The sequence below is a fragment of the Pinus tabuliformis genome, chromosome 4_1 (assembly GCF_031772625.1).
Source record: "Pinus tabuliformis cultivar Carrire ecotype Pingquan chromosome 4_1, CPIR1, whole genome shotgun sequence".
NCBI lineage: Eukaryota > Viridiplantae > Streptophyta > Pinopsida > Pinales > Pinaceae > Pinus > Pinus tabuliformis.
This window is the reverse complement of record NC_142303.1, coordinates 423,502,765-423,529,215: the sequence shown is the minus strand read 5'-3', so window position 1 is coordinate 423,529,215 and position 26,451 is coordinate 423,502,765. Positions and strand designations below refer to the sequence as shown.

General features: G+C 37.6%; 2 protein-coding genes across 2 annotated transcripts in view; one reads left to right on the top strand and one right to left on the bottom strand.

The window, feature by feature from the left end:
* LOC149176114 (pyrophosphate-energized membrane proton pump 2) overlaps positions 1–12,434 on the bottom strand; it is a 58,381-nt gene extending 45,947 nt beyond the window's left edge. The window contains exons 1-7 of the mRNA XM_089419871.1: positions 12,051–12,434; positions 10,950–11,433; positions 9,720–9,923; positions 7,557–7,708; positions 7,279–7,426; positions 7,019–7,151; positions 6,083–6,255 (exon numbers count right to left, since the gene is read on the bottom strand). Coding sequence (XP_089275997.1) covers positions 6,083–6,255; positions 7,019–7,151; positions 7,279–7,426; positions 7,557–7,708; positions 9,720–9,923; positions 10,950–11,045 — 906 coding nt within the window. The 5' untranslated portion in view covers positions 11,046–11,433; positions 12,051–12,434. The remainder of the gene's footprint in view (positions 1–6,082; positions 6,256–7,018; positions 7,152–7,278; positions 7,427–7,556; positions 7,709–9,719; positions 9,924–10,949; positions 11,434–12,050) is intronic.
* Positions 12,435–23,105: 10,671 nt separating this feature from the next.
* LOC149176113 (uncharacterized) overlaps positions 23,106–26,451 on the top strand; it is a 41,146-nt gene continuing 37,800 nt past the window's right edge. The window contains exon 1 of the mRNA XM_089421348.1: positions 23,106–24,855. Within this exon, the coding sequence (XP_089277474.1) occupies positions 23,106–24,855 (1,750 nt within the window). The remainder of the gene's footprint in view (positions 24,856–26,451) is intronic.

Here is a 26,451-nt window from a genome sequence, read left to right as displayed (position 1 = left end):
TGGGAAAACACTTATATCAATTTTGGTCCTTTCAAAAAGTGGAATTTAATGCAATCATCATCTCCATCAAATGAGTTGTCCCAAGGTGGAATTTGGCCCTAGTTGCCAAATTTTAACATAAGGTCAATGAAATGAGATCGGTCCAAGTCATTCCAAGTCCGAGTTTTGAAACATTGCATTCAACCACCATTGGGGTGTTAAAGAGGTGAGCTCTAAAGCCCACTCTTGTTTGCTTTTAATTTTTTCCATGTGTTGTAAATTAGCATATTTACTATATTGATAAAATGCTTGAATGTTCTCTTCTCCTACTGTTTCCCATTTCTCCTTCTCCATCACTCTATTGTAAGCACCAAGTTAATCTCCAGATTCATAGAGTATTATGGGTATGACAATTTGATTTTTTATTATGATGGTGGTGTTGGGAAATTGAAATACCAATGACAATGTGAAAGAACTAGAAGTAGGCGGCACATACCATGGAGAAGAGGAAAAAAGGGAAGGGGATGATGTTACTAATTATAAGGCAACATGAACAATCATTAATGATATGTACCCTAACATATTTTAGTCCTAGTGTTTGGTTCACACATTGAACCTCTTGAAACATGATATTATTAAGATGAAAGGCCATGATTATAAATGGATTGGTGCATTGTATAAGAGAGAAAAGAACGATAAAATTTATTATTGATCATAGCCTGGCCCACCGCATTTTTTACAATCACTAAGTTGGAGCTACTAAGGATTACAAAAATGAAATTTGTTGAGTATTACCTCACCTTCAAGTGCCTTTTGAAGGTAAGAAAGCCATTGGCCAATATCATCACAAGTGATTTATGGCAAGGTTTGAAAGATTGCAAACACGAAATTTGTTAACTATTACCTCACCTTCAAGTGCCTTTTTGAAGATAAGAAATCCATTGGCCGGTATCTTCCCAAGTGATTCAAAGATAGGGTTCCATCCGCATTTGATAGACATGATTTTCAAGAGGTGGAGGACACTATGCTTGATGGTCAGATTTTGCAACACATATGAGAAATTGATGATTGGGGAAGCGTATGAGAAAATGGAGAACATGCTAGACCAAATTAAAGATACTGTTGAGTTGAGAAATGTGATCTGTATGATCATATCCATAAACAAGTTGTCAAAATGTGGGATAATATGAATGTTCCACTCCATGCCCTAGCATATGTCCTTACAACGAAATATTATTCTCCATGTTGGTTGACAAAATTAGCACCTAGGGGGGTTTCCAGAAAACCACACAAAAAACCACAAGTATAAAATGGGAATGTGCTTGTATTAGACAAGTTGGTCCTTGATGAAGAGGATTGTGCTTCAGTACAAAGCCATTTGAAAAGTATATAATAAAAATGGAGCCTTTGCTAACCTACATACAACTAAAGATCAAGATAGGTTGAATCAAATCAAATGGTGGAACATGTATGGCTCCTCCACCACACATTTGCATAAATTGGTGTTGAGGCCGCTTTCAAAGGTTGATAATATTCCCACAAAGAGGTGTTGAAGCACCTGCAACATCATCCATAGTGTGAAGCAAAACATTCTGAATGTAGACCGGGTAGAAAACTTAGTTTATGTGAACTACAACTTCATGTTGTTGTCCCATTATCATGAGGTGGTAAGAATGACAAAACATGTGCAACTTGAGACAACACTCTAGATGAGGCTAATTTAGAGAAAGAAGATTAGTTTTACAGCACTTGAAAGTTGAAATTTTGGGTGATCATGGAGGTGATCATATTCATGGAACAAACATGCAACCCCCATCTATTTGCAAGTTTGTAAATGCAAGGGCCTCACCCTCTATCTTCACAATATCCAACATTGTATGGGATCCATGTAGCTGCTAGTTGTGTTCCACAAACACTTCCACCTTATTTTGATCCTCTTCTTCATATCGCAAAAGGAAAAAGAAACTATATGTTTATTGTGGAGACTAGAAAGCTTCATTGATACTAGATCTCTTTTTCCTTTTTTGTTTACTAGTAATCTCTTGAACTTAGTGAACTTGGAGCTTTGAACCAACCTTTGAATTAATTATTGCATCTTACAACTCTTTGGTAATGAAAATGATGCTTTGTTTCATTTCATGGTTGATGTTATGTATTACTTTAAGGTTGATGTTGTGGTTGATGACTGATCATTTAATGACAATGTTATAAGTCATACCCACTAGATGATTGATGTTATATGTACTAAATGGTTGATGCATTAATGCTCATCATTAATCTGGTAGTTAAATCTAGGTTTTCATGTTTTCTGCACCTAATTCAGCATTATGCATTTCTTTTTGAATCTATATGCATCAAAATATATTAAAATGTATTATATGTAAAAAAAAAGATCAGTTTTGTATCCCTCCCAGTTTCAAATGTTTTTGCATATAGTTTAATGCCCACAGCCCCAAGTGTTAACTGATAAGTAAAACTTTTAGCAAATTACTTTGAAACACTTTAGGCTACTTCTACACTTTTCATTTTGCCAGCTGATAAGAAAATAAAAGCACAAGCATACACAGATTTTTACACAGTGATTTTTGGTCTAACTTGACCCTAGAAAAACCCACAAGGGAAAACCAATTTAAGAAGATTGTATTTGCTTTCTAAGGAAATTTAATACACAGCAAATTAATTCACAGAGGGTTATCTCCCTTTTAGTTTGTGCTCAGTTCCTTGAAAAATGAGCCACAAGTTCAGCAATAAATTCCTTGAACATCATGCCACTTGCCCAAAATTCTTCCCAGAAATTCAAGCCTCAGCCCAGCATTTATTGTGTTGATAATTGACAGCTAAGGAATGAATTTCCTTGAATAAATCTCATTTCTGACTATTCTAAAGTGACTTTCTAAAAATAGAAAATGATGTCTAACATTTCAAATTTTCAAGCATGACTTTCCAAAAATAGTAAATCAACCTGTTTCACTTGGTAATCAAGTATAGATGTTGGAAAATCACTCAACTTATCCTTAATCAATCTTAATTGTTCAGTTTTTACTTAATCATCAATATTATCATTAATATTATTATTATCCTTGTGATACTATAATATTATTATCAAAATGGAAATACATGTCACCTTTCTTACTCAATCATGCCACTTCATATATCTCTCTCCTCTTGATGGCACCCGTACCTCTCTCTCTCAGTTAATGGATTCATTGCACTCCTCTTACACTCTCTTACGCACATTAAAGTCTCGTAATAAAAGATTCCTCTTATGCACCCTTCAATGCATATGTTACACTCCCTTGCACACTCTTCAATGCATGTGTATCTCCTCCGTATGGCATGAGTTACAATGGCAAGCGTACCTCCTCTTTATGGCATGTGTTACAATGGCAAGCGCGCCTCCACTTTATTGCATGAGTTACAAAGGCATGCGTACCTCCCTAAATGGCATATGTAACTCTCCCTCAAGTCATGTGAGTTACTCCTCCTTCATGGCTCAAACTCCTTGCTCCTCCTATATATATGTGCCCCCCGTCTTTTCTACTTGTGCATTGTGAAAGGATAATTCAATCTTGTGGAAGAGAAAGTTGGAGAGACTAGAGAAGGATTGAGAGAGAGAGAGAGAAAGGGAGACTTGAAGAGTAAGCGCAAAACTTGGTGAGCCAAAGTGATTCAGTGTTTGCATCAGTTGTTGCTACCAGAGATCTTCTTGCTACAGCTATTTCAGATTTGGGTGAACTTACTCATTCTCTTGATATCTCATTGTATTTTATTTCTCTGTTAAACAATTGATTTCTAATAGAAGAAGAATCTGGTTGGGTTTTCCCCTTGCGGGTTTTGCCCTGGTCATTGGACCTAATTGTGTCTCATTGTGTTTTTGGTTGTCTTCTATTTTGCATATGGTGTATGTTCTATCCACAATTGCTTAAATGATATTGCAGCTGGAAGAAGTTTCATTTTAAATAATTGTTTCAGCATGGAACATTTTTCAACATATTGCCCTCATTTTCCGTGCCTGCAGTCTGCTCTTCCCAGCCTCAAACTGTGTGTCTGACAGTCTGCTATAGCAGCCTCGTTTTCTGTGCTGAAGCTGCCTTGTTTTCTGTGCCTCTAACCCGATTTCTTAGCCTCAGAATGCAGGCTAGTCAGACCTTTGCTGAAGCAATCAGAACCCCTCAAAATTTGTGCATTCAGACCTCAAAACCTGCGCTGAAGGTGGCTACCTGTGGTTTTCATGCCAGTTATCTCAGCTTGCAAGACCTTGGAATTTGTGCCAGTTTCCTCTTGCTGTAGGTCGATTTCCACCTGCAAAATTGTTCTCCTCTCTAGCTCACTTCTCTTCATCCTCACAAAAATGCACATGAAAATGAGAGTGCTTCTTCCTTTTTCTCCCTATTTAGCCTCATTAAGATAGGAAACCCTAACCCATTTGATCAAGGGTTGAGATTAGACCTCAGCCCTCTAGATCAATGGTGAAGATCATTCCCACACTTGACCCTTTTTCATGTGGTTCCTCCTAGTCACTTTATAAATTTATATTTGTACCTTGTACTTTTCTCCACATAAAGTTAACTTTAAAACATAAAATGGTTTTAATATTAAAAGTACTTTATAAAGTGACTTTTTCATGACTTTAATATAATTCATAAAGTCACATGCTAAAAAGGTGTTTTAAAGTGTTTTCCTAGCAAAAAGGCAAGGAAACACCTCTTTGGTACCTTTTTCTTCAACATTATATAAAAATGTTCCAGGAAGATTTTTGAAAATAGCACTTTCCATTCCAGCTCCCACTCACAACAACCTTGTATATAATACTTAACTACATTGGATCATTGTTTCTTTTCTAGCTCCTCTAGGTCACCTAGCATTTACCAGCTCATTACCTCATTTGTCACTCAATGACCTATTACCAGCATAGATCCATCTTTACTCCGGATCTACCAAGCCCCGAGAGGGATCAAATCTTTTTTCACTCTATGCTAGTTTGCATATCAAGATATTTGATCCCTCTCCGCGCTTAGTAGATCCAAAGTAAAGATGGATCTATGCTAGGTTAATTTCTCCTTTAAATAGGCTACATTCTACGTGAATACCATGGGTCAATACCATGTGCCATCTTTATTTTTACCAGGTGAACACCATGGCTCAATACCATTGGTTCTCAATACCATGGGTCAAACTCAATACCATGTGCCATCTTTATTTTTATTAATAATTTAATATTAATATTAGGGTTAATAATGCTTTTTTGCATGGTATTAAAAATAATTTGGTCCATGGTATTTGGCCCATATGCTCCACCTAAATAAAACCCTTTTTTGAGTGTTCTTACCAATAAATACAGTATTTGGCCCATGGTATTAAAACGTTATTTGGCCCATAAGCTTCACCTAAATAAAACTTTTTTTGAGAGGTTTCTGGAGTAAATATAAAAAGAGGTTTTATTTATTTACCATACCTATTTTTTGAGTGTTCATAAACCTCTTTATATTTTAAATTTATATTGTGTTTATACATAATAATAATTAGATTGATTTTTAAATAGAGCTGATATTAGATTAAAAATGTTTAATTGTAAACATTACATTTTAAATGTTTACGTTTACGTTTACATTTACCTTTATGTTTACTTTTACATTTACATGTTTACATGAGATCTACCCCATACTGGGCTGTAGAGTGCCTCTCGGCGCAATTACAAAGTTCAAACAACTTGATATGGTTGAAACAGAGCCCTTTAAATGTACTGTCAAAGGCTCTGCTGAGTCTGCTATAAGTTTTACCCCACAGAACCAAGAAAAAACTGCCCCTGAATCCCAAGAATAAATGGTTCACTAGTCAAATTTATAAAACAACTAGCAAAAATAATATTTTATGACCTATAAAAATCTCCAGATGGGCTATTGATGAATTTAAGCTTAAAAGATCTCTGTTTGTAGAAGGTAAATGGATATGCGCAGACCTCCTGAAGAAAGGAGAGTAAAAATGATTCACAAATCTAGTAACAGAACATAGCAATTTTGAATGATATCATGTGAGGAAAGAAAAACGATGCATTACAAATCGAATCGCAGGGAAAATGGGGAAAAAATGAAGGAAGCCTTACCAAGTCAGCAATGACAGCTGGGTTACGTGGATCATCTTCAGGAATACCCTGCTCCACTTTCCCAACCAGATCAGCACCTACATCTGCAGCCTTTGTGAATATTCCTCCTCCAAGTTGAGCAAAAAGTGCTACAAATGAGGCCCCAAATCCATAACCAACTAGAAGAAGAGGCACTGCACATCAATGCAAATCAATTAGACCATCTCAAGTGATAAAACAATCAAAGCAAATATACCAATGTTTCATCATAAGATTGGACATTACTCGATCAGGTTCCATGTAAGTTTGTAACAGATCAAAGTGCTTGTATAAGTACAGTCCAGAAAAGCTTTTCTAGGCATTTACTCACTTTGATCTGTCATATTTGCATTTGATACAGCAATTTTTGCACACTTTATTTGTATTTTGGACATACTTTCCTTGCACATCATTCCTTTCAGTTTTATTATTTTTATTCTTCTCTTTGGAGTCTGGACTTACAAAAAAGTAGCATGTGCACTCGCACCTCTCACATTATATGAACACTGTTGTTCCTAGCAGTCTCATTGACCTACTTTTGTGGTCATTTATTGGACATTGATAAAATTATTGTCTTATTATCTCATCTCTCATAAGATGTAGTGTTAAAGCCAAAAATTAATTAGAGAAAATTTGGACCATCCTCCACACATCAGCAATGCAGTCATTGACACCCAAAAGCGCTACATAATATTATTATTGAAGTATAAAGATAACCTGCATTCCTACATTGCAAGATTTTGGAATAATATTATTATTAAAGTATAAATATAACCTGCATTCCTACATTGCAAGATTTTGGAAGCCAATTCAGAATCATCACTCCATGAAAGCTAACCATTCATAATAGGGTTGGACTTAAAAAGTTGGCAGGGAGCTGCAAAACCTCTCTTGACACTCGTGAGTTTTGAATCTTACATTCAGTCAACTTCATTGAATTCGGTGTATCCACCCCCAGATATACATAGAATGAGGCATATAGAACTGCTACTCCAATAACTGCCATGCCCACGACAATGATAGCTGAAAAGCCACCAGCACGAGTAGCCACCTGAACACAGAAACAAGATAGCCATATCAGAATAGAACATCACTATTCAAAATTTATTAAGCACTTCCCCCATCAAACTCTATTGACAAACTTCCAAAAATTAATGACAAACTGAATTAATGAAAACCTGTAAAGCTTCTCTTGCTGACCGCCTTGCAGCACTAGAAACTCTAACATTTGCACGGACAGAAACCCACATGCCAACATAGCCTGCAATACCCGAACACAAGGCTCCAAGAAGGAAAGAAATTACAGTGATAAATGCTAAAGTTGACCTGCCACAAATTGATACACATCAATGTTTGAAAGACTTAATTTGTTAGTAGGAGACAAAATTAATGATAAGAAATTATGTCGATATTACTATTACCAGCTTTTGAAAAGGTACTAACAAAGCAATTTTACCTTTCAAGTCCAGCTGCTTCCTGCTGAGGAGTGGGACTTCGAAAGAGATATATACCCATGATAACAAATGCTAACAAAATTGCCATTTTTGAAATAGTACCATACTGAGTCCTAAAAAAGCCTTCAGCCCCATCCCGAATTGCATCTGAAATCTGAAACAACATAACTACGAACATGAGTACAGACTAGTGAAGATGCAACAACAAACACTCAAACACAAATACAGCACTGTAACCAAAACACTGGTGTACAAAATGAAACTGGAATATAAAAAAATGTTATGTAAGGAGGACTGTGAGAAGCAATAGAGATGACAAATACATAAATCATCAGTGAAGCAAATATAATGTTAGATTTATGATCAAAATTTATCATCCACTCAAGCAATAAGACTCATCAGTCTCTTACAAGAGGCATCGCTGCTTATCAGTACAAAGGGTCGCCAATTGCCAGACCAGTCCTATAGTCCTCATTCTGAGGCACATAGCCAAGCATCATCCTGAATATATTTCCTATCTAGCATATTTGACTTCTTTGATCTTTTATACAAGCTTACTAAAGCTGTGATTTAAAATCAAACTAGTATATTATCCATACTGACAATGTCCAATTACAATATTCTATGTTTAATTTCATAATGAAAGCTCAAAGCCTCGAATGCATCTGAAAGACGTTTAAAAATACAAATTTCAATATCAACTCTTTGTATGTTAATAGGATAGTATAAGATCGCATCAAATAATTCTATTAATGTCCAACAAGTAACCATGAATGTCAAATGGCATCTGAAAGACGTTTAAAAATATAAATTTCAATATCAGCTCTTTATATGTAAGATGAGGTAAGATTAGATATGATAATTCTATTAGTGTCCAACAAGTGCCGCCAGTTGACTCACACTGAAGCACATAGCCAAGCATCATCCCAATTATATTTTCTATCAAGCATATTCGAATTTTGGTCATTGACCTGGTGATATTTTATATAAGCTTATCCAAGCTGTGATTTAAAATTGAACCAATAAGTTATCCATCTACTGGCAATTTCCAATTACCATATTCTATGATTAGTTTGACAATGAAAGCTCAAATGCATCTGAAAGACATTTATAAATACAAATTTCAAAAACATGAATAAGATTAAGATAAGTTAATTCTATTAATGCCCAGCAAGTGACCACAAGATAAGGTGAATACAATGTGGGATTGCAAAAGCAACTCCTATAAATGCTGAGAGCAAAAGGAAAAAGGGTGAAAATAATACATCATAAATAAGCATCTATCTAATTGAATCTCTAAGTCTGATCATATCAGTCCGAAAGGTACAGCAGGGATTGAAGTGCAAAGATACAGAAGTAGTGTCCGAGACTGGATATCTCAGTGCTGAACAAGAAAGTGAGAGACATTGTCAATTGTGTGTATCCTAGGTGGTTGGGAGGGTTTAATGATAACCTCCCCACCCAAGGTTAAAGTCTCATTGACATGACTATGTATGGTTATCCTGAAATATGTTGTACTATGTACCTCTTCTTTGAATTAAGCAGGATAAGGGAAATCTACTTTTAGAGAGAGAGAAAGAGATGACGTCAAGGCCTCTCAGTCCTGGTGACCAAGGGCAAGGGGGGCAATCAGGACATACTGGTTAGTCCACAAACAATGCAAATTTAGGATAATCAGGTAGTCAGTTGCAAAAGCCATAGTAATCTTTCAGTACTCAAATGGCAAATAAGCAACTACAGCCAATTGAGGCAATTCGTGCAACTGCCTAATAACTTTTACACATCATGGTGAACTTGTATGCAAAATTGCCATTTTTAAAGTGCATGGATCAACAATGTAATGGATTCTTTCATCCTGTCAAGCTCCCACCCCCTCCAGCCCATGGGCAAGATTGAGAATGCTGGTACCTTTCCAGCCCCAATGAGCAATTAGCCCGCGAAGAGCCCTAATCAAAAATCTAATCATGAATAGTGAACATGTAACAAGTGGAATTTGAAATTGGGTGGAGAGGATAGCAACTCTGTACTCCTCGAGCTAGACCCAATTGACAATCAACAAAGCAATGCTAAACTATTAAAGTGAACCCAATTGACAATCAACAAAGCAATGCTAAACTATTAAAGTGAACAAAAGTGAGTACGGAAAGTGAATCTAGAAACCTTACCTGGCTCATTTCCGGTGGTCCTTCATCCTTTGCAAGGACCCAGGATGTGAGGTAAATAGAAAAGAGTAAGCTGATAGTGCATATGGAAAATACGAAAACAATAACCGGTGAAGTATTCACTCCAATGTAGAAGAGAGCACCAAACGTAAGAAGCAAAAGTAGATAATAGACTCGCTTGTTCAGCCCAAATAGCACCCTTAAAATCTGCAACAGAAATATAGATAGTTAGTGAAACTTTTATTAAAGATTAACCTATTAAATTATATAACTTTACTTTCTAATAATTTAATGTCATATATACAGTTGCAAAGATGTTTTATTTCATGAAATTTAATCATCCTATTACTCCAGGCATTTCTATGACGTAAAGTATCTGCTACTGTATAAGAACGTTAACCTGCTCAGTACCACAAAAAAATTTGAAAATGTGTCTTCCACTTTAATATAGCTAAAGACATAAGCTTTCAATGTACAATGTAAATTCGTAAAAATTACGTAAATTCGGTAGCTACATAAAATGGTAGCCATAAGCAGATTGACAATATGCAATGGAGTACAACTACTCGGTAGGTTATGGAACTGTGAAGCTAATAATTATCAGAAGCCATGAATCTTCTCCGTTGTACTGGACACTCGTCTTGTGAGAGCATTATATGATTAAAAGCTATTTTAATCAAAAAAATGAGGTAGCTACGTAAAAGGTTAGGATAATGCAACTGACAGAATAGGAAAGGACCAGTCTTATAGTGCAAAGTTTTTGATGTTGAATAACGACTTCTAAAGTGGTAATCAATTTGCCAATTGAACTTGGTACAAGCTCCATGCCATAGACGTAGAAGAGAGCAATTACAAACAGAATCATCTAGAGGATGTAAGTCTCAAAAATGCATTACTGGACATGGGTTTTCATTTGCATTGCACCACCTAAAACATTTGTACTTTGCAACACAACCCAAATTCACAGACTCCCAACACAAGCCACAGAATCAAGCCCATTTGTTATAACCGTAACTTTCTGAATTTGATTTTCAAATGTATGCAATACTTGATGCAGTCTACCACTATAATTGCAAGCTAATGTCTATCCAAAAGTCCGGACAGCTGAAAGCATGGGGATTCCCCTTGTGAGCCTGCAAAGCATTAAAGTTTTAAAACCGTTACACTGTACCTCAGATCTAACAATAATGAACATGAAACTACTCAACAATTGGCAAAGCTTTTGGGTCTTACCCATGGTGTATTAGACTTGCTCCGCATTGCCGGAAACGTCTTGGGCTTATCTTGATATGATCCCCTCACCCCTTCCTCCACATCGTCGTCCATCATGACTGCGTAGGACGAATTTGCCCTACGAGCAAAAGTTATTGCAGAGGGATACTCCCCGCTCTGCGGCAAATCGTTCCCCGATCCTAACCGTTGAATCTTGTAGGATCCTATTTTGAAGAATGCAGCACACGTAGTGTGCTGCAGTCCTCCAATTCCCTTTAATGAAATAAAATTCTCAATTTATACACCACGCTAACCTCTGCCTCCTTATGTGCTGCAATCCTCCAATTCACTTTAATGAAATAAAATTCTCAATTTATACACCACGCTAACCTCTGCCTCCTTGGCTTCAACTGTTAATTTGCTTGTGTAATTGACCTCCAGAACACATTAACACGGTCAAAATAGCAACCTGAATTGCTCTTGAGTCTTTACAACTGTGTCGTGCCTGCACAATACATCAGACAACTTCAGTATCCTAACAAAACCCTGGGAGCTAGAAAGGAACACACAGATAGACGATATTTGCTATGGCAATAAGCAGTGCTTTCTGAGCGACGCCCTTTTTGATTAAATGTGGGTTCCCACATTATTTTTTACTGCAATTCAAACAACGCCCAATTGGCACTGTCATTTACTGTTGAATTTCAGAATTTAGTCAAACTAACACAATACAATACAAACCCATTTCAGATCACGCCTTGTCTGAAACGCCTGGTTCCAAAAATAAAACAAGCAATGCTACGGGAAGCCATATTTATTGAAATCATAAAGGAAAACACTGAAACCCTAGCTAGATCCTTTAATTTATCAACATACCCATCAGATCCATCAAATTCACAAACCTAACAACGCAGAACAACAATAGATTTAACAGAATATCGAAAAATTTCAGCATCCGTCAGAGCCTTCAACGGATAATTCAATGAGGGCAAATAAATAAGGAAAACGAAAATTATAAAAGCAGCAATTGCTGAGATCTGTCAGCAATAACCGCAAATGCAAACTCATTTTCTAAATTTAAAAAGAAAGAATTATATACACAATAAAGCCTGTGGAGATTACCTTGATGTCGCCGCGAATTTTCGTGAAATGACGTAAACCTGACTGATATGCGCCCTCTGCACAGAAATCCCTCGAGAGACGGAGAAGCGAACGGGGGAAGCTATAATCGGAGGAGCTAATTATACCAAATCTCGCACCCCCTTAAACTCAAACGGTACCCGTTAAAAGATAAAAGATATTCTTCGTGTCATTCATTAATTGGACTCTAAGCAACAGCGGCGGCAGTCCTGGCATAACATTCCCGTCAGATTTAGCTGTATCCGTCGATTGTCAGGAGAATTTCTGTCTGGGGTTTTGGGTTTTTTCGGGTTGCGGTGAGAAATTTAACAGTGTAGTGAAAGGATTTGAATTCGGAAGAAATTCTTAGGTACAAGTAAAAACTTCTTAAATTCGGAAGAAATTTTTAGGGACAAGTAAAAACTTCATTACGATTTATATGATTTATGCCAAGGTTTGTAGAATTTTTTAATCGATGGAAAACCACGCAGGTCAAGGACTTGAAATTCAAACGGAAGGGCATTTGCGATTACAGTGGGCAGCCCAGTCCAATCAGCGGCTTTTTCGCCACGTCCGGCGACTGGACCGAAAGAAGCCATGGAGGCATGCCACGTGCCGTCAAATGGACGGACGAGATTTTATATCGGACGGGGCTTTATCCCCTCGCCGCCGGACGTTTTCTTGATTCTTTTAATTTATAAAGATTTTATTGAGGTGAGGTGGAAATAGAATATCCAAAGGGATCAACTTATGCCCCCGCGAGGATTTTCAGATTTTAATTCGAAAGGCTTTCTTGGAATGGGGAATCGTATTCTTTCTGCTAGGTTTTTTCCGAACTTTACACCGTTTATCACGGCGGCTTGAAAATCTTTAATTAACAACTTTCTTTTACTTTTTATTATGTGGTGGTATAAATTTTACTTTATTACATCAACAAATATTTGATTTTATATTTTAAAATTTTACTTTATTATATTTAAATATTTTATTTTATGTTTTTTAAGTATGATATTATTATTGTTATTATTATTATCTAATTTTAAGGTCAAGGTTAAGCTAGATACTATATTGGTGTATGAGATCTCTTTGTTTATGGGACAAGGAATTCATTTCTACATAGTGATTTGACTACTTACTCTCCGACGGCATACGTACTCTACCCTTCTCTGGTTTTGAATGTGTGACATCTTAAGAGGAAACACATGCTCTTAACCATTAGGCCCACATGTGTGTGTGGAGATCTTATATATTTAAGAGGAAACACCAAGTCTAAGAATTTTGTTGAACCATATGCCCCCTTTTAAGGAGGTCAAGTTGCAACTTCCCTTCATATTCTTAAATTGCTCATAGTGGGGTACTCACTAAATGTTATTCAATATGTGGTGTTAGACATTCTAATTATCAATTCAAGCACTTGAAATATTTTCTAGAATTAGGTAGGCATTGTAAAGTATCCTAGAAGTGAAAAAAACTCATGTTCTTCAAGAAAGTGGATTATTATGCTAATCTTGAAATTGGGAAAAGCAATGTTACATTAAACTTAATGAAGAGGTTTATTAGTAATCAATTCATTAATGATGTGTGGTCCATTGTTTAATGTCAAATCATAATTTATGGAGCATTTGGTTTTCATGCAAGGTTGTGAATCGCAAGGTATATGCCCCGGGTGATGTAATTGCATAGCCATGTTAATCGAGAGTTGCATGTATAAACCAAACACTTCTACTTTGTGTGATCTAGGTGCTATGAATAATACATGGGTGAATGGCAATGGTAGTCTTCATTTTCGAGTTTGAAGGTCTGATTCACTTATATTCATCGATAAATTTATTTATTCAAGTGACATGTGTAGGATGTGAGGGTGGTTGGAGCCCTAACCTCTTGACTACTCTTTCTCAAGTCACAAGTATCACCCCACCCCCCTTTAGATCATTTGTAATTTCTCTATGCTTTTCCCTCATTATGCTTGTGTGTAGGCTCTTTCGTGAATTTCTAAGTGGATTTATGGATTGAGGTTGAAAAGTGACTTGCATGAATATGCTTTCCCTCTCTCAACTAGCTTATGGTGCTTTTGAGGCCTATGATCTTTCTAAGTATGGTTTAAGGAGGAACCCTTTAGCCTCCTCCTTTGAAATTTCTAGTGACTTATGCTCCATTATGTTCATTCTCAATTATGTCCAAACTTCCTCAATGTATAGACTATCTTTGAGACCTCTCATTGGTACTAGAGCATACTCAAGGAATTTGATGTGCCAACAAGACAAAAAAAAATCAAAGAGACCATGGCCTTTATTCTCTCCCTCTCTTGTCAACTGCATGACCAAGAACACTTTGGCATAGAGCACAAGGACATTGTTATGGACATCATGGTCAGGCTAAAGAGGCAAATTAATGAATTGGAAGTTGAGTCAACAACTCTCCATTCCAACATTAACAAGAGCCAAATAGAAGCATATGCCCTACTCCAACATTTGTCATTGGTACAGCAATGGAGCATATGAAAGTTATTGGTATTCAGGGTTCCACAATTATCATCAAGCATATGATTCATGGTACAACTCCAAAGGACAATAAGTTGACTCAGGTTCTCTTTCGAATTAGAACCCTCAAAGGTAGTTTTGAATCAGTGCAATGGTTCCATGTCCTACATGTCAATAATGAACAAGTGAACACATAAGCTAGTCTTGGCACATATAAAAAAAATGGTGTAATTAATAGTTGATGGGCATGAACAATATCAAGACAATTCATAAATATATTTCTTGGTCAAAGTGGTACTTTTCTAGTACAGTAGGAAGAATGATATTGAGTTTAATCTTCCCTAGGGGATAAGACACTACTTGTCTCTTTTGATGTACTTGTCCTTAACTTTGCTTATAGCTTTTATATTGCAATGAAATTTCTCAATGGTTATTAAAAGAATAAAAGAAGTGGAGGAGGAGGAGAAGCATGGCCTCCCATACTTAAATGAACCAATACATGACCCTCTCATTATTGGGTGTGTGGGGACAATTCAAGACAATGATCTTTCTTCTCCCTCCTCTATTTAATTTTTTTAGAGTTTTGTGGATCTTTGGGTCCTATTGCAAGATTTACATTCCAAAGTACTTTTTTAGTTCTTTTGTTCACCAATTAGTTAGCTTTTGTCATTTCTAACAAAAATACTAATTATCTAAAACTACTCAACTCTAGGCTATATAGACTCCTAAAACTTCTCTATGCTTATGTTAATTAACAATCTTAATTTTTTTTATATAATATAAACTATTTTACAATTATTATTTTATTACATATAAATTTTAAATTTGTTACTATATTTTATGAAATACAAAATTCATGATTTTCAAAAAATTTAATTTTTTCAACTTCAATTATAAATTATCAAATGTTATTGATATAATTTAAATATAATAAATTGAAAATTACAAACATAAAATGAATAGATAAATAACTTTTTTTTAACTTCACTTAACAAATAATTATCAAAATCTTAAAAAATGAATAGACAAATAACTCTTTTTTTAACTACCCTCAACAAATAATCATCAAAATATTTAAAAACATATAATAAAATAACATAATTTCTTAATATAACACCAATATAAAATAAACAAATCATCAAAATCTTAAAAATCATACTATGAAATAACATAGGTTCTTAATATAGCTCCAATATTAAACAAAAAAATGATAATCAAAATCTTAAAAATCATAGTTTCTTAATATAACTCCAGTATAAAATCTTAATTCTGGATCTATTTTTTTTAGATGATGGCGAGGAGAGCAGCTGAGGATAGCATGCAACCCTAGCTGTTGTTGTAGCTCCCAGCGCGAAGCAGCATTCGCTGCGCCTCAGTGGTCCTTGCTGATGAGGTTAGAACGACAGAAAGAGGAAGGCGAGATCGCAGCTGCAGTTTTCGGCAGGCAGATACTACTCCAGATCGTATTGGCCCTCGGTGGCCTCCTGCTGCTGGGGTTTGAGCAATATGGATCCACCGGAAGAGGAAGATCATCATCACACAGATCACCAGCAAGAATCAGAAGTAACAGAAAAAACTTTTGCTTCCCTCATCTCTGCAATGGGTCCAGCAAAGAACAGACCGTCAGTTTCAAAGTTTGTTAAAAAAATGGAAGAAATACCAGAAATATCTCTCCCTCCAGCACTCCCAAGAAAAGCAGCACTCTCCCTGGCAGAATGAGGGTTAGTAGGGCAATTTACTGGGTTGTGGCCATCACCCAAGACTGTGCAAAAGCGGGTAGAAAGAAACTAGGCTGCAGTAATATCTGGGAAGATCTCAATCAGATTCTGTGGTAGAGGTTACTACACCTTCCACTTCAAAACCAAAGAGGACCGAGATCTAATATTCAGGAACGGTCCATATTTTATGGATACAAGGGGACTATATTTGAACATATGGACATCAGACTTTGACCTAGAAATGGACGTCCCAAATGCTGTTCCAGTATGGTTAAGATTGCCGCATCTACCTCTCCACTGCTGGGGAGATGATTCAGTCAAAGTAATAGGAAACGCAGTTGGGAAATACATAAATGGATGTGAGCCTAAAGAAGACATGCATGCATGCGCCCGAATCTGCGTGGAAGTGGATCTAGGCAAAGGTCTCCCTGAAGCTATCAAAATAAAAGTGGATCAGTGGACGCACATATAACAGCTGGACTATAAGCAAATCCCCTTCAAATGTAAGGTATGTCATGAATACAGTCATTTTGCAAATAGATGTACAAAAAATAGAGTAAATGAAAGTGAAAAGATTGAGGATCTGGAAAATAAATGGGAACAGGTCAAACGAAAGAAGATAGCCAACAAACAACTAGTCCAGCTCTCCTCTCAGCCCTCACAATCTGCTGAAGCCCTCTCCCTCTCGCCAAAAGCAAACTTAGCTAGCCAAAACCCCTTTGATCCTCTACTCAAATTAGACCACCCATCCCCTGAAGCCAAAGCTAGATCTAGATTTAGATCTAGAACCCCGTGCTCTCCAATCACCTAGCGATCCCCCCTCTCCCCCAGAGACTCAATTCACCTCTCTCCCACTCCCTTAGTAGACAGGATATTAACCAGAAAACAAGCTAAAGAAGCATTCCCAAATGCAGAAAACCAAAAAAATAGTTGGAAGAAAGACAAATAAAGAAGTAAGGGATGAAGCAATAGCAAAAGAAATGGCCCTAGGAACACAACAGCCCATGGACACTTATCTAGGGAAAAGTACAGGAAATATGGAGAAAAGCCAGCATAAGGGGAAAGGAGCCATGCACCACCCAACAAGTAAATAATGATAATAGTCTCCTGGAACTGCAGAGGAATGGGCTCACCTGTTAAGGAAAATGCAACAAGAGATATTTTGACAAAAGAGAACCCAAATATCCTTATGATCCAGGAGACAAAAGTAAACAACCAAGAATCAGAAAATCTTAAAAAAAAGTTCAGGCAATATGAAGGGGAAGCAATCCAGGCAACTGGAGCATCAGGAGGCATATGCACAATCTGGAAAAAAGGAAGGTGGGAATTAATGGGGAAAAAACAGGGCAGCACTGGATTTTAACGGATCTTAGGAGGACCAACACAGAAGAGAAATACAGGGTGATAAATATATATGCCCCCAACCACTATAAGGAGAAAGAACAGTGTTGGGCAACAATAAAGGAAGTATTACAAGAAACACAAGCTGGAAAAATAATTTTAGGAGGAGATTTAAATCTGGTTAGAAGTATAGAGGAAAAGTTTGGAGGAAACTTTCAAGCGGATCCATCCAGGAACTCTTTAGAAGAAATAATGGAACAGTATAGCCTTCTGGACATTCCTCCAAACAATGGAAAATATACCTGGAATAACAAGAGAGTGGGTAAAAGTAACATAAAAGAAAGACTGGACAGAATCCTGATTCAAGACAACATAGCAGCACTGTACAACTCTATCAAATCCAAAATCATTCACACCACAGCTTCTGATCATAAGCCGGTTGTAATAGCAATGGGCAAAATGGAAAACCAAGGCCCACTCCCGTTCAGGTACAGCTCAATCTAGGACAACAGCACAGTAATTAGCGAATTAGTTAAAGCAGCATGGGCACCAAGAATATCAGGCTCACCACAGTACATATGGGAGACAAAATTAAAAAGTGTAAGAACCAAGCTAAAGGAATGGGCAAGGTTAAAAAAAAAAAACAGCTACAACAGAAAATGGATAGCATGCATGCTGAAAAAGAATGTAAAGAAGAAAGCAAGCAAGATTACCTTAAAGAGAAAGAAATTTTCTAGGAGATATATAGGGAAAAAAAGAAAGAGGAGGAAGAGCAACATTAAAATCTAGAATCCTCTAGCTCAAGGCAGGGGATAAGAATACGTCCTTTTTTCATAACAGTATGAAAATCAAAAGAGCTAGAAACCAAATAGAAAAAATACAAGTGGAAAATCAAGAAATCAAAGGAGCGAAAGAAATTAAAAAAAAAGCATCCCACAAGCACTTCAAAAACTTACTGTCAGCAATGGAGGAAACGACTGAATATGAAGAAATTTTGCAGCACACAAAGAAGAAAATAAAAAAAGAACAAAACAAAGACATGTGTAAGGACCTCACAGAAGAAGAAATTGTGGAGGCCATTTGGAGCCTACATTCAGACAAAGCGCCCGGGCCAAACGGATTCACAATAGCCTTCTACAGAAATCATTGGTATACAATCAGAAATGATTTCTTAAGAATGGCAAAGAATGTTTAAAAAAAAAAAATGGGAGGCGACATAAGAACTTCCTATCTTGCTCTGGTTCCAAAGGAAGCAAATCCATCCACCTTTAATAGATTCTGGCCCATTTCTCTGTGCAATTTCTCCTACAAGATAATAACAAAAATTGTGGCAAATAGAATAAAGAAAGTTCTGCACTTAATCATCTCAGAAAACCAAGGAGGGTTTATCCCAAACAGACAAATCATTGACAATGTCATCATAGTTTAGGAATTTGTCCACTCCAGTATCTTAAAGGAAGAAAAAGGTATGATAATCAAACTAGATATGGCAAATGCTTTCGATAGAGTTCGCCAGTCATATCTATTGGTTGTACTTCAGAAATTGGGCTTCTCAAAAGAAATAATAGAAGTGATATAAGAATGCATATCCACTCCCTGGATAGCCCCCCTCATCAATGGAAGACCCAATGAATTTTTTCAAAGCACAAGAGGCCTCAGGCAAGGCTACCCTCTATCACCATTTCTATATATAATAATGGCAAAAACTCTTAGTAGAGCATTGGAAACACAGAGGAAAGAAAGAACTATCACAGGACTGAGAATAGTAAAAGGAATAAAGACCATAAATCACTCCTTGTTTGCAGATGATACATTATTTATGGGAGGAGCATCAACAATAATAGCAAGAAGATTCAAAAAAATAATGGATGCATTTATGCAGGTGATAGGTGGACTTTTGAACAATACAAAATGCAGGATCTATGGGTGGAACATTCCACCACGAACTATGCAAAGAATTTCCCAAATCATGGAAATCCCAGCACAGGAAAATTGGAATCACTTTCTCTATCTTGGATTACCAATATCAAAAGAGATCATGAAGGCAGAAATATGGACAAAACAAATTGGGAAAATGCAAGACATGATAAAGAACTGGGGAATGATGTGGTTAAATATGGCTAGAAGGGTGATATTAATTAAATCTCTCCTTGCTGCATTACCAATATACCAATATGCACTAATCATGGCACCAACAAGTGCCCACAAGAAGATGGAATTAATTCTAAGAAGTTTTCTCTGACAGGGAGAGCAGGAAAACAAAAAGTTTAGTTTGGTAAGGTGGGAACAAGTAGTGCTACCATATGAACAAGGAGGCTTGTCCATTCGGCTGCCTGGGCTCATGAATGCAGCCCTGGGAATGAAAATTGTCTGGAGACTCATAACAGGTAACGAGAGCTGGTGGAAAAAAGCCCTCATAAACAAATATCTAAATGGCTCCAAGGAGAATCTGTTGAATGGGAACATCCCAATAAAACAAAGCACCCAAGTATGGAAGCTAGTCAAAAGAGTCATTCCAATAATGGGCAGCCACATCTCCAAAACTCCTGGGAATGGACAAAAAATCTCGATATGGGAAGACAGAATCATGGGAAAAGACCCATTACAGGATCACCCGGAAATGGATGGCATTCAAGAGTGGATGAGAGGGAAAGGCTTTAATACCTTACATTCAATCTCCCTATGGAATTAGAAGGAATGGAAGGAATGGAAAAGGCCAACAATCCCAGCAAACATGGAAGGACAATGGAATAAACTCAAGCAACATCTAAAGGGGGCAACACCAATTCATCGTGACGAGGAAGACAATTACCTGTGGGACCCAAGTAATGGGCAATATACAGTCAAATCTGGATATAAAATTCTTCAAGATCAAACCAATCAGCAAGAATGGGAACCATGGAAAATAGCATGGAAATCAGAAAGTTTGCCTAAAATAACAATTTTCATTTGGACCCTATTAAAAGGAAAGATCCTGACTCGCTAAAACTTAAAAAAAAGAGGATTCCATGGGCCATCAAGATGCCCATTATGCCAACAGGCAAAAGAAACCATTCAACACTTATTTCAAGACTGTAAATTCTCAAGAGAATGTTGGGAGCAAATCTTGAGCCCGCTGGAAGTAAATATAGACTATGGTAAACCATTGTCGGAATTCCTCAAAATTCCGGAGAAATCCTACCCATACGCAACAAAGAAGAAAGTCATAATTATAAGAATCTAGAAATGCATTCCAACAGTCCTATGCTGGCAAATTTGGTTGACTCGGAACAGGTGTATCTTTAAAAACCACAATCCTAGAATTGGAAAAACAATATCAAAAGTATGGGGATTAACTTCAGAAATATTCAATGAAAAAGGAACTGCCCCACCGGATTATAGTATTCTTCAACAAGAAGAAAGAGAATGGCTTACCAAAGCCATAATAGACAACAATGGTAAAAAGGGACAGAGAAAAGAAAGCTCAGGGAAAAACTGGAAATTGAGAATGACTGAAGAATAAAATTGAAAGTTGGAAAAGACAGTAAAATAGATATTGTTTGCAATTTGATGGAGCCTCCAAGAATAATCTTGGAAAGGTAAGAGCAGGCGGGATAATTTTTGGACCAAGTGGGAAAAGGATTGTCACATATGAATGGGGATTGGGACAAATTTCAAATAATAAGGCCGAAGCGTATAGCTTGTTCATGGGGACAAAAATAATTAAAAAAAGAGAAATCTAAAATCCAATAATTTTGGGAGATTCAGCCATCATAATTGAGGCAATGATCGAAACCAAAAGTCCAAGCAACGAGTTTATGAGTAGAATTATCAAAAGAATAAGAAGGAATCTAGAAGACTCTCGTAGTGTAACTTTCAAATATATATTGAGACTTCACAATCAGCAGGCGGATTTTCACACAAACTAAGCAGTGGAGATGAATGAAGGAAGAGTCCGGGAGAATAATGAGGAATACCAACACTCTATGCCATAACATCAAAATGAATTTGAAAAGATTAATGTACTGGGGAAAAAAGGGACAAAGCAAGACAAATCATGGAAAAACAAAAAACAAAAAAAAAAAAAAAAAAAAAAGTGACAACCCAAAAAAATCCGAGAAAATCATGGAACGACAAAGGAAAAAGCAAGGAAAAATGGAAATACAAAGGATCATCTTCAGAAACTTCAATCAAAGTCAAAAAGATCATGAGCAAGCAAAGCTCAACTCAGAAGGAAACCGAGCCAGAAAAGGAAAAAGTGTGCAAGGGACAGCTCTCATCTCCAACGCATGGGGGACCGCTACAACCACATGCTTGGAGGCAAGCATGCAATGCAGAAGCTTTAAAAAAAGAGCGCATAGTGCAAATTATCATTGGCCTGAGGATTCATCTCCCCTCGGCGCTTCCAGGTCTGCATCAAAGCACAACTCCCTCACACACCCACGCAGTCCCCTCCCTCTCACTTCCACGTGGTCCCCTGCTCTTTGCGCAATCCCCTCCCCAGCTCCCATTCCTCGCTATCTTGCTCAGCTGCCTCCCTCCACGCAGCCCCTGCCCAGCTTCCCTCCCTCACGTAGTTTGTTGTGCTCCCTCAAGCATCCATGCACTCCCCTCCCTCACGCCTCCACGTGGCCCCCTGCTCTCTGCGTAGTCTCATTGTTCTCTGCGCAGCCCCCTCCCCAGCTCCCATTCCTCCACGTTGTCTTGCTCAGCTGCCATCTCCACGCAGCCCCTTCTCAGCCTCCCTCCCTCACGCAATTCCCTTGCTCACCAGCTTTCTACTCAACTACGTCGCTGCTCCTTGTCCCCTTGCAAACACTATTCAGCAGGCGGCCTTTTTATTTAATCAAGCTATTACCTACCCTCATCCAGCTCTTATTGCAGAGTTATAATTTTCGCTGCAATTTTCATCCCCCTCTTCATAAATACAGGCCCTCTCTCATATTATCTAGCTCAGCGGCAATATCCACAGCTACTCAAGAATTTCAGAGCAGAGGCCATCAAATCAGAACAATGATGGATCAAGGGAGCACAGGAAGCTACAACAAAGCAAGGGGAAACAACAGTCAGATGGAGTTTAACCCCACTGAGAAGGCAGCCAGGAACGACTCATGCCCAACATGCAAAGGAAACAAGGTCATGATACATTGGCTGCAGCAGTCTCTCAAAGATCTAAGAAGTGAAATGAGAATGGAGTACAGCTTTCAGAAGCAAAATATGGCAGCGCAATAGCATGAGATAAAGGATCTGAAAACCAAGTGCAAACATCTGCAGGAAGCAGTAGAATACTACAAGAGCAACAATATGAGCAGTGAAGGAAAAAACTCAGCCAACAACAACAACATGAATGAAGCAGCCCATACCTCAAGATGATCCTTACACATCTAGGATTCCCTCATCTCCTCATCAGCTGGATTATGGGATGCGTCTCCTCGGTCTCTTTTGCTATCCTCATCAATGGAGCTGCCTCGGATAGATTTCACATTAACAGGGGCATTAGGCAGGGATGCCCCCTCTCTCCGCTACTCTTCCTCATTGTCATGGAGGGTTTGAGCAGGCTCATAGCAGCAGCCAAACGGAATGGTGATATCAGCGGTCTTAATATTACAGAGCATTTTTCACTAACTCACCTTCTGTTCGTGGATGATATATTAATTTTTCTTAATGGAAGCATCAGAGATAGTATTGCTTTGAATGATATTCTGCTCTTATTTTGTAAAGCTACGGGCATGGAAATAAACAGGGATAAATCCACCAGATCCCTGATGCACTGCACCCAACAGGAATCTCAGCTGGCTGCACAGCATTTTCCCTACATGGAATGTCAACTGATGGACGGGATCAAATATCTGGGATTCAGACTAAGACCTGATGGATACAAAGTGGCTCACTGGACCTGGCTCATTACTAAAATTGAAAAGAGAATTACTGGGTGGCAACATCGACTTCTGTCAAAGGCCGGTAGACTTCTATTAATCAAATCGGTGCTGGAGGCAACTCCTGTCTACTGGATGTCGCTCACCTGGATCCCAAAAGGAATTCTGCAAAAAATACAACAAATATGCTTTAGATTTCTGTGGAATGGCAACAAAAAGGGCAAGGTTTTTGCATGGACAAGATGGGCACTTGTCTCCATGCCGAAGAGATGGGGAGGATGGGGGATAAAATCACTGGCTGATTTTGCACAGGCTCTCACAGCAAAACAGGGTTGGTCGCTAATCAAAATGGACAGTTTATGGGCGACTGTAGTTCATCATAAATACATTTGGCCTGCCGGCATCACGGATTGGCTTCGCAGACCTGCTTGGCACCACACTGGCATATCCGCTATATGGCGGGCTACTTTAAAAGCTATGCCCCTTATCCGTGACAACCTGCTTTGGAAAATTGGGAATGGCACCCAGGTTCGTATTGGTTTGGATCCATGGCCCGGATCAGGCAATGCACACATCCTGCCTGAAGGATTGATCAGACACCTGAACAACAGAGGCATCAAATACTTGGCACAGGTTGGCGACCCTCAGAGATCCACTATATTTTCACAAGCATGGCTGACGGACAGACAATGGCTTCTGACGGAGGAATGGTCTGCAGACTGGCAGGGTTATATTCGGGCCCTCACTGAGACTCATATCAAGCTACAAGAGGAAGCGGATGAATTAATATGGGCCCCTGCCAAGGATGGTATCTACGCACCAAAGCTTGGATACTTGAAGTTAATCGAACCTAAGAAGCCGGAATATCTCTATAGCTGGTGGCGGGAGGTATGGCAGCTTCAGGCACAGCCCCGTACCAGGCTACATATGTGGAACATCTTAGCTGGGAAACTCCCAACTGGTGCCACCCTCAAGAAGAGGGCATTCTCCGGACCTTCTTGGTGCGTTCTTTGTCATAACGCAGAGGAATCGACGGCTCATCTCTTCCTCCATTGCGAAGTCACGAAGTATATTTGGACACAAGTTTTGCAGCTACTCAATATCAACATGGTCTGGCAGGGCGATGAGATTATCACGGCTTGGGATCGCTGGTGGATAGCGGTGCCCACTGCGAAGGCTAGGAACCTTCCGCTGGTGATCTCCTGGTATATCTGGAACAGCCGGAATGCCACAATATTTGAGAACCGTATTATAAACTGGCATCATCTTCCGCCCTCAATCTGTGCGGCTTACACAGAAATACCCTTTGAACTGAAATCACATACCCCACGGATCATTCAGCCTGAACCTATAAACAAGGATTTGCCCTGGGCTTACTTCGACGGGGCCGCGCCACTTCAAGGATGCGGGGGGGGTATTGTACTCCATATTACAGAAACACACTATTATCACTTGAAAATGGGTTTGGGGACTGGATCAAATAATTTTGCAGAGCTGATCACCTTGAGACATCTCATATATTTTGCACTTACCAAAAATTGCAGACAAATACAAATTTTTGGGGATTCAAAGATTGTTATTGATTGGGCAAATAATAAATCAAATTGTCATGCTTATTCTTTGAAACATATCTTGGAAGAAATTGTTTTTCTAAAAACACATTTTGACCAGATCACTGTTTCTCATATCTACAGGGAAAGAAATGCGCTTGCTGACCGGCTCTCGAAAGAAGCGGCGGATCGCCATATAGGTGACTGGCTGATCGAAGAATACACTCCTGAGGGCATGCACAGTTACTACCATCGCCCATACATCGACGGCCTTCAGCTGGGGGCTCCCCCTGATACTTAGAAATTTTTGATCTATATGCCTGCTATTTTTGTATATAACAGCAAAGAACTATATCTGATTGAGGATATACGCCTCAAATATCTGCTATTACACTGTTTATATCCATGTTATAATTCTGGTACTTAGTGTTGTGGATACTGTCACACAGTATCCACCAATTTTGGACTTTACAGGATGTTATTTATGTAACTTTTGAACTGTGGATCACACCACACTTCTGCATATGCTTCGGCATCTACAACATGTAAACTCTGTTATTATCTTTATAATAGAAATTACGAACTCTATTTCTTCGGAAAAAAACAAATGAATGAAGCAGCCCAAGAATACTCAGTGAACAAGCCATAAACCCAATGAGAAATTATGTTATGTAAATTTGTTTTCTTAGTAGGTCAATACGTTCGACAGTGTCCTAGAATAGTTAAAAAAATCTATGAAGTTTGGAAATTAACCACAGAAGAAGGGACTGCGATCTCGTTTCGCTGCTTAGTCTACTATCGCAATATAGCTGAATGTAATTGGAGCTTGCTCTACACCATTTTTGGTAATATATCATCTAACCGATCTTGTTAATATATATATATATATATATAACAAACAAATGATAATCAAAATCTTAAAAATCATATGTTGAAACAACATTGTTTCTTAATATAATCGAATATAAAACAAACATGAATTGAATGAAGAAATAACTCCTTTAATATTTAACATGAACAAATATTATAAATATTTTATATTTTATTGACATGATTCTCAAAATGTTAAAATTGTAGGACTAGTTACAAAATTAAATTATTGATTTACAAAATTAGATCATTAAAATATTAAAATTATATGGCTAAGTACAAATTAGATTATTGATTTGATATTAAAATGATATGATTAAATTATAAAATTAAATTGTTGATTTGGTATTTTATATTTCGAACGTCTATATTAAAATTTTCAATTATTCAAAATCAAATATATAAATATAAGAAGAATAATCTATTAAAAATCCACTATATTTTAGATTTAATTTATTTTTCAAAATTTTATGACAAATATTTTAATAGTTTTTTATACATATAACTCGAATTCTCCAACTTTCACAAATGATTCAAACTCTCCCATCCTTTCACAAATGCTCCAAACTCTCCGACCCAAAAATTATCTT